The 9,152-nt window shown below is 42.8% G+C and overlaps 1 protein-coding gene across 3 annotated transcripts; it reads right to left on the bottom strand.

Annotated features, from left to right (window-relative positions):
- Positions 1-6,299: 6,299 nt before the first annotated feature.
- On the bottom strand, positions 6,300-9,152 carry Dgkepsilon (diacylglycerol kinase epsilon). Of its 3 annotated transcripts, none has more exons than XM_065230675.1 (5): positions 8,194-9,152; positions 7,589-8,133; positions 7,355-7,520; positions 6,977-7,291; positions 6,301-6,893 (listed from the first exon to the last, which is right to left on the bottom strand). In XM_065230675.1, the coding sequence occupies exons 1-4, from the start codon at positions 8,810-8,812 to the stop codon at positions 7,008-7,010; spliced, it is 1,614 nt and encodes a 537-aa protein (XP_065086747.1). In that variant the 5' UTR covers positions 8,813-9,152; the 3' UTR covers positions 6,301-6,893; positions 6,977-7,007. The 3 variants fall into 3 exon arrangements, with proteins under 3 accessions (XP_065086745.1, XP_065086747.1, XP_065086746.1); XM_065230674.1 differs by having other exon boundaries at positions 6,301-6,888; XM_065230673.1 differs by having other exon boundaries at positions 6,300-7,291.

The raw sequence follows: 9,152 nt of genomic DNA, 5'->3' as shown, positions 1-9,152 counted from the left end.
AGAATTGTTAAGGAGATAAGAAGATAATTGTAGATTGAACTCTAAGAATTTTCTACAGGGGTTTCCGAAAGTGGTATGCAAACATTTCAAGAGTATGCCAGATAGAATAATAACATTTTTCTGGGGAATCAAGGAGAAAGCACATCTAAAGACATCTTGGGATGATTCTAAGGAAATTCTCAAAAGAAATCCAAAGATATCCAAATCCAATGAAGAGTCTTACCTTCTAGAAATGTAGAAATTATCTAATTCAGGTAATTCAGGCTCCGGGCATCTCCAAGCATTGAAATTCAAGTTTCAGGATTGGGTAAATAGCTTTTAAAATTCTTAGACTTCGAAGTAGTACCTGAGACTTAGGACTAAGGATATTCAGATTGAAATCACTCATCAAACGAATGTATCTTTAACCCCCAATCATCTCTTATTACAAAAAAAACTTTATTCGACAGTACACGACAGTTAAGAATCATTTGATCAATTCCTTCTGTAAGCTAAACAAATGATAAGAAAATGGCTTTAAACAGATAATTGTTAGTAAATATCTTTATTTATCATTTTCTTTACTTCCAATGTAGCCCGCACCATACAGGAGCGGAGGTGGCTTTAATGACCAAGTAGTAGGAAGAGCAAAGCGGAAGACCAGAAAAATAGTGGTACTAGAACAACAACACCAAACAGGAGAAGAAACAGCTCAGACATAATAATTGGGCTTATCAACTACAACCATCTACTAATCCTCAATTTATCATTGTTTCATTTCAGCAAATAAAAACCTCCCTTCTCCTGCTTTATTTTCTACCTTGGAGGTATATTTATAGGCTATCCTCTGTGTAATGTACCAGAAACTAGCGGGACGGGTTAAAACCCTGTGCCTGCTAGTTTATGAACGCAGTGTGCTATAGGTAGGTCCTCACCTAGTAAAGTGTAGATGCAGGTTGGGGGCTGAAAAAGACCAGAAGGTCCCGAAGAAACGTGCTCAACTTTTTGGCTCAGCTCTGGTACTATCTTCGGTCCCAGCTAATCGATGCACCCCTCGAAACATAGGTAATCCACGAACCCCTCATTTTATCTGCCAAACTTTCATAGCGAATCAAAACAAACATTGTGTAGTACTAGAATTTCGGCTAGAATGGGGTTCGCATATATATCAAGAGCAAATTTTCATTATGTCGTAAGTAACATTCGCACCAATCCGAGAAAAATAAAGTTTTGTTTTGATGACCGAAAAGTTATTCCTATTTCCAAGTAAACACATATAATCTCATAGTGATAGCAATGTTTAACATATTTAGCAGGGTTTTAATCATACAAATGCAAATCGCTAGCTTTCATGCTAAGAAATACTGGTTTTTGAGTCAAAAGTTATTATACGTCGTTTGGTGGCCCCTATTGTTACTTAAGTCAAAGTGTATTTACCAGGATATTCGGGAGAATTATCAATTACGTCTGCTTACGTGCAGCCCATTCATCATTTTAGGACCACCGAAATCATCTTAGCAACAAACAGTTCGATTTATTCACTTTAATAATGAGAAAGCGAAACGACGTACGTACACTTTTCACGGGTTTCTCAGCGGTGTTACTTAAGTCAAACGGCATCTCCATAGAAATTGGGTGACTTAAGTAACATCGAAAACTATTTTGATCGGAAGGTGATTACGTCGAAAAGCAATTTGACTGGTAAATAAATTTAAAAATGGTATTTGATCCTATATTCGGACAGTATATAGTGTAATAGCAGGAGAATCGATTGACACTGATAGCTCGACTTTGTTTACCTTTGTTACATTCGACGTAATGAAAATTTGCTCTTGATATGTACTTGGGACCCTCGTTGGGACCAATAGGCTAGTTAAGTAGTGAGTCAAGTTAAAATCGTTAGTTTCCACCGGTTGGTAGTAGCAACAATTAATACGAAACTAACGATTTTAAATTGGCTCACTACTTGACTAGCCTATTGGTCCCAAGCAAACGATTAACGTACACCATTCTAGTCGAAATTCTAGTACTACACGCAGAAAAATGGATTTTTGTTTCAGGGCCTAATGTATTTTGTTATTGATTCAAACATATTGTATCACTATTTCAACGAAACATATTTTTGAATCAACAAAATGGTTTTTAGAATCAACAAACAGATTATTGACTCTACAACCGGTTTGTTGATTCGAAAATATTTTTCTTTGGATTAACCGAATAATATATTTGAATCAATACCAAAAATATATTAGGCCCTGAGCCAAAAATATATCCATTTGAATTTAAAAATCATTTCTCTGAGTGTATGCAATGTTTGTTTTGATTCGCTATGAAAGTTTGACAGATAAAATGAGGGGTTAGATCCGGATCGGACGCGTTGCGGCGAAGTGACAGCTAAATCTATTGTCTAACTGTCAAATTTACGTCAACGCAACGCAAACGGATCTAATGTGGGTGGCCCTTTAGAGTTACCTCTATGGTTATAGCAACTTTGTGGATTATTGCGCAACACCGGAAATTGATCGCTGAACATATACGAGAAAAAGATTCACGCTTATGGATACCAACTACTGAAACATTGACGCACATGAATAATTCTCGATTACTTTTTCGAAGTGACGTATCAGCATACTAACACTACCATCAGATAGGGGAAATTTTCTCCTGCATGATAGTGGTGTTAGTATGCGTTGATAAGCTACCAGTTACACCAAACCGACGATCAAATGCATTGTTTACAAAAACTGATACGTCTCCTCGAAAAAGTAATCGAGAATTGTACGTTGTACACGATCACGTTGGCACGGCAGCACACAGCTTGTACGATGATGTCACATATACAACTTTACCTGGGTAATGCAGCTGATTGAGCTGACGTATATATGGTGGAAAGGGACGGATAATCGTGTAGTAAGCAGAGAGACAAAAGCAGATGATAGCATCAAAAACATGGCCGCCAGCGAGGCCCCTGGTTTGCTGGCAGCTCATAATAAGTAAACAATCTCAAAATTCAGCACAGCATTTAAAAATGGTGACATGTCAAAAATTTATATAATGTTATCTATTTTGTGAAACAGTTCATTTCAATGTAAAGGATGTTTTTATCGGTATATATAAAGTGAAATTTAAAAAAATCATCGAATATCATGTCTTCAGTTTTCTGGTATATGTTAGACGATGACATGAGCTAACAAAAGAGACAAAGTCCAGCTGCCCTTAGCTGCCCTTTCGAGAATCCCACCCACCTAAAAAAGTGGTAATATCATGTTTTTCGAGAATATTTCACTAAAACCACTATAAATTCCACAAAGAGTTCAATGAAAACTCGCACCTAGTTTGTTTTCGTTGAAATAAATGCAGAAACCAGAGCAAACATATGAAAATATACAAAAAGCTAACAAATAAGAATTTTGGCATCATATTTTTCAATATACCCTATATCTCCGAAACTAATGAAAGGTTATGGAAGTTTTATGTCTTCTGCAACTTTCCTTTATTGTAATAGATAAAAAAAAACTTTGTTGAAAACACTATACGTCTAGGATGCTTTATTCAAAAGTTAGATTCGCGCCATCTCTACGACCAAGTTGCTAACTAATCAATGTATTCAGAAGCGCTTAACTAATACAAACAACTTTACCCAAAACAGTATTCTGATTGGATGCTTTGTTTAAAAGTTATTAATTTTTTTCCGAGAAAATCACTGATCTGCCCCAGTGTGCGCCGTCTTGACCAATCGCGTCAGTTTATCCGGAAATCCGTACTCGTGCATAATCTGCCATACACAGCAAAAAAAATGTAATATCGATCAACGTAATTCAAGCTGATGTATGAAATAATGATGTAATAGCAAAAGGCAAATACAATATTACATCAATGGATGTAATTTTGTTCGCAAAATCGATGTACATCGTACAATGGGATATTACACAACCGATGGATTGACCTGGTTGCAGCAGTTTCGATGTAATATTCAACAACTTTTTTTTCTGTGTAGTTGATCTCGATCGATTGTGTCGTATGCGGATTTGAAATCGATGAACAAATGATATGTGGGCACGTTGTATTCGCGGCATTTCTGCAGAACCTTCGAAAATTTGGTCCGTGGTAGCGCGGGCACCCATGAATTCCGCCTGGTATTGCCCCACGAACTCTCTTGCAAATGGTGACAGGCGGCGGCATAGAATTTGGGAGAGTACCTTGTAGGCGGCGCTCAGCAGTGTGATCGCGCGGTAGTTGCAGCAATCCAACTTGTCGCCCTTTTTGTAGATTGGGCATACGACTCCTTCCATCCACTCCTCCGGTAATATCTCCTCCTCCCAAATCTTGGCAATTACCCAGTGCAGCGCTCTAACCAGTGCTTCACCACCGTATTTTAATAGCTCACTTGGTAGTTGATCTACACCAGTTGCTTTGTTGTTCTTCAGCCGACCGATCTCCTTCTCATTTTCTTGAAGATCAGGGACCGGTAGCCTGTCGTCTTCTGCGCGTGCTCCAAGGTCTGTTGCCGTGCCACCTTCGTTTTCTGCTGCTTCACCGTTGAGGTGCTCGTCATAGTACTGCTTCCACCTCTCAATCACCTCACACTCGTTCGTGAGAAGGTTACCGTCCAAGTCCTTGCACATATCGGCTTGCGGCACGTAGCCTTTGCACGAACTATTTAGCTTCTCATAGAACTTCCGTGTGTCGTTTACGCGGTACAGATTTTCCATCGTCTCGCGATCTCGGTCTTCCTACTGACGCTTCTTCCTTCGGAAAACCGAGTTTTGTCTGTTCAGCGCTTGTCTGTATCGCTCCACATTCAATCTCGTGCGGTGTTGCAGCATTCTCGCCCGTGCTGCATTCTTCTCCTCTACTAACAGTTTGCATTCGCCGTCAAACCAGTCATTTATTCGGTCCGGGATTGCAGCAGTACCGCAGTACTACCTATGGCGGAACGGATGTCCCTCCAGCCATCTTCAAGCGAAGCTGCGCCAAGCTGCTCTTCCGTGGGTAAAGCAACTTCCAGCTGCTGCGCGTAGTCCTGGGCAACTCCGGCGTCCCGTAGTTGCTCAATGTTGGGTCGCGGAGTTCGACTTATGCACCGTCGAGAGTTTTGAGCACATGCATACTGCAACTAGGTAGTGGTCCGAATCTATGTTCGCACTGCGGTACGTGCGGACGTTGATAATGTCGGAGAAGAATTTCCCGTCGGTTAGAACGTGATCGATTTGGTTTTGAGCGTTGGTCAGGTGATCTCCAGGTGACTTTGTGGATATCCTTGTGGGGGAAAAAGGTAGGTACTTCGAACTACCATACCCCGAGAGGCTGCAAAGTTCACGCATTGTTGGCCGTTGTCGTTCGATGCGGCATGCAGGCTGTTTGGCCCGATTGCCTCCCGTCCTACCTGTGCGTTCATGTCGCCGATGAAGATTTTGACGTCCCGTTGCGAACAGCCGTCGTACACCTGCTCCATCTGCGCATAGAGCGCTTCTTTCTCATCGTTGGGTCTCCCTTCGTGTGGGCAGTGCATGTTGATGATGCTGTAGTTGAAGAAACGGCCCTTAATCCTCAACTTGCACATCCTCGCGTTGATCGGCTGCCAACCAATCACGCGTTGCGAGCGATTTGCAGTTCTATGTTCCGAGTTTCCAATCGTAGTCCTTATTTCGTCGCGTAGGTCTGTGCCGATTGTTCCTTTCTTCAGTATTTGCAACTTTATGTTTTTTTCCAGGGCGGCTTGTGGGGCCTGCCCCAACCCCCTGTCTCGCCGGGGGACCATCGTGCACAGCTCTGTTTAGAGTCCCACGCTGGCACTAGGACGGTGATCAGCCGCTCCTAACATGGAGAACAGACGCCGTTTTGAGCCGCACCTCCATGATGAACAGACGCTCAGGTTTGGTGAAGCATTTCCTCTATCACCGTACTATGGTTACCGCGCCAGTGTTCGCGTCGCACCTCTTCACTTTGCTATTGCCGGACTGGCAACATTGCCCAGGCTACGCCAACCAGCTGTGTCCATGTTTCAGCTGGTAGTCTTTTGTTATCATATGACTCGAGGAGGCGTGAAGTAGGAACTTGTGAGGACCAGGGCTAGGTATTCCGCTCCTTCCAGGTTGTCAACTCACCATTTTGTACGCTTACCACACCGAAATTCTTTTGAAATATAAGTCTAGAAATGATCTTATGCCAAATGTACCAGACCCTGTTACAAGGGCTGATGTCGTGCACCACGGGAACTTCGATTAAAACACATTTTGGTCATTCACAGGTCCCATTTACCCAGCAGCCAAAAGTTAAGTTGCAATGATTTGTGATATCAATAATAAACGACATCCAAAGAATTTGTTGTTTTGGTATTATTTCACTTGGAAAATCTGTCTCCTTTCTGGGACAGGACATACAATGCAATAATTCATAAATACAAATCTATTCCAATATTATGTTTTTTACGCCAACAAGTAAAATGCACAATAAGGAAATGCACATCGATATCAGGATTACACAAGTAGGTACACAATAATTGATTGAATGATAATATCTTATTCTGCCATGGTTCGAAGTCTTCCGTTTGTAAAAAAACAGGCAATTCCTGCTTTTCTAATGCAGGTTAGTACGAAACCAAAATATTCACCTTAAACAATTCTTAAGCTTAAGTAAACTTCATCCCGTATGATTTATATTCTTCTCGAATTAGCCATGTGGCTCTTACGTATAAAAAAAACTAGATTCAATAATAAATATCTCAACATTGTGGAATTACTTTTCATCTCCATCGTTCTATAACTAACCAATTTAAATACTCGATAACAACAGATCTTACATTTCTACTCGATATCAATTCGTCCGGTTGGATTTAAAGTATTCAAAACTCCTTTACGATATAAGTAGGTATGCTTTCGGTGAGATTGACTAAAGATTCGTGGGTTCCTAAACTTAAAATAAATAGATTCGTGATCGTTTCGAAGCAGATCTTCAAATTCAAGTAAACCGAATGGTTATTCATAGTGGTACTTACATACGCTCACCTTTTCCTTCCCCCGTCCAGTTCACTGGTTCACATTGCGCAACATTGTTGCCTGCCCGCAGTGGTTAATGCTAATATCACAGGGCGACTGCATCCAGGGTTCACCGTCCGCCTGTACCGGGAGAGTTCCGTGCATTCTGATCTTTACGCTGCGGGCCTGTCCCAGCCGGACGGGCTTGCTCAGTCCGACCTGCAGTTGGGCAATGTGGAACGACGAAACCACGCCAAATACTTCCAGAATCCCGTCGGAAATGCTATGAGCTTCGCGCATGCTGCCACCGTGAGTGGGTGAATCGCGACTCATTTCTGAAAAATAAGGTCAACTATGACTACTGATCAAGACGTGTGCTTGCATTACACTGGACCCACCCCAAAGTTTCACTCCGGCTCCCCAGGAATCGATATTAAGTACGACAATGGACTGCAATTCCGGTAGCTCAATTTTGACGTCGTCCAAGTAGAGTTCCACCTTCTGCTGCAAGTCGACACATTCCTGCTGAACCACTTGGTGCGTACCGTAGCACAAATATAAAGCCTGAAAAAAAAGAAGATTTCATTCCGTAGTACACGGTCAGAAAACAATGCTAATCTCAGGCATCTTACCTTGTTTATAAATCTGCTGCTAAACACATAGTACGAACTATCTCTAGCCTTGTGGAAATTCAACGTTACCAGCGCGTCAACACCAATGCTAAAATAGTTGTACACAAACACGCTTCTCCGGTAGTGGAAGCGTGGAACATGAAACCGACTTTGATGATGTACGGAAATCTCCATCAGCCACCGATCTAGCTGCACTGGTTCGGCTTTCTCGATCTTCCTCATGTATTCGATCGGGTTGAACGAGTCCGGCCCTTCGGCACCCCATCCGAGTACCCGCGAAAGATCGTTTCCTGTTCCAAGTGGTAGAATTGCCACCTCAGGCAAGGGCTCGACCTTCATTTGAAGCAACGTATTCAGAACCCAATCGACGGTTCCGTCACCTCCGGCAACCAGGATCCTACACGTTGCTGGTGCTGCATAGATTGCCCACTGTAGCGCTTCCTGCGGACCGTGTGATTCCAGTTCAAACACCTGCAGCGGGTGCAAGATTCCACGCATCGATGCGACCACTTCCAGTGACTCACTGCTTCCAGATTTCGAATTTGCTACAAGTGAAAGCAATTAGTAAATTGGAAACGGAAGCCCATCAATCAAACCATACGCACCAACAACTATCAGCGGTTTCCACTGGTCCTTCCACTCGGGTGGAATGATTCCGGTCAAGTGAACCTTCGGAGCGTCCTTGGTTCGCGACGCCAAAATACACTTCGGTGGAAAAATCATACTTTTAAACTCGCCAAAATCGCACAGCGTGTTGGAAACCTCACTGAAGCACTTATCGTGCACCGATCGCTGACACCACGCACATCGCTGACCGTACAGTCCCGGTTCGCTCGTCTGATCCACATCCTCCGAACAGACCGAACATTCTGACCCCAGCGGTAGGTTTCCCTTCACCCACAGATGCCGGCTCTCCTTTCCATCGTCCGCTCGGCTCCGGATGCGCAGCTCCTTGCAGCGAAACTCCGTATCCGCCTTCCGCACGCATCCATTGTCCGAACAGACTCCGCAATTTTCGCAAAATACCCCATTCGACGACATCAGATTCTCACAAATCGAACAGAAGCAAGACCGGCTCAGCAGCTTTACCGATTTCCACGCGTGACGACGCTTCCCATCCGGAATGTAGACCACATCCTCCTTCAGAAAATATCGCCCGGCCACCCAAACTCCACCAAGAATCAAAAACACCGACAAAAATAGATTGAACGACCATTCCAGCATTGTGCTGCCAGCCGCCAAGGGAGCGATGCCCCCCGAGTGAGGATGCACAGAGAATGTCCTTGGTCGTGACACCCACGCAAACAAATCAATCACAACCGGAAACGAAACTACGCGAAGCCACTAACTGCAAGCCCTTTCACCTTTACAATTATTAAATTTTATTCCTCGAAATTTGGTTTGAACTTTGATGCTTAGTTTTACATAAACTACGACCTACTTTTTACTGCATCGGCAGAAAATGCAGTATACAGTTAATGATTGAAAAATGCATTAATTAATAAACACGATTTTCAGCTTTTCTTTTTTCGATTAGAGGACACGACACTGGCTGAATGCAGTT

The sequence above is a fragment of the Ochlerotatus camptorhynchus genome, unplaced genomic scaffold (assembly GCF_037179485.1).
Source record: "Ochlerotatus camptorhynchus isolate MF236.1 unplaced genomic scaffold, CSIRO-AGI_Acam_v1.1 ptg000330l, whole genome shotgun sequence".
In the NCBI taxonomy this organism is placed as follows: Eukaryota; Metazoa; Arthropoda; class Insecta; order Diptera; family Culicidae; genus Ochlerotatus; species Ochlerotatus camptorhynchus.
The sequence above is the reverse complement of the archived record's forward strand: the minus strand, read 5'-3'. Positions and strand labels throughout refer to the sequence as shown.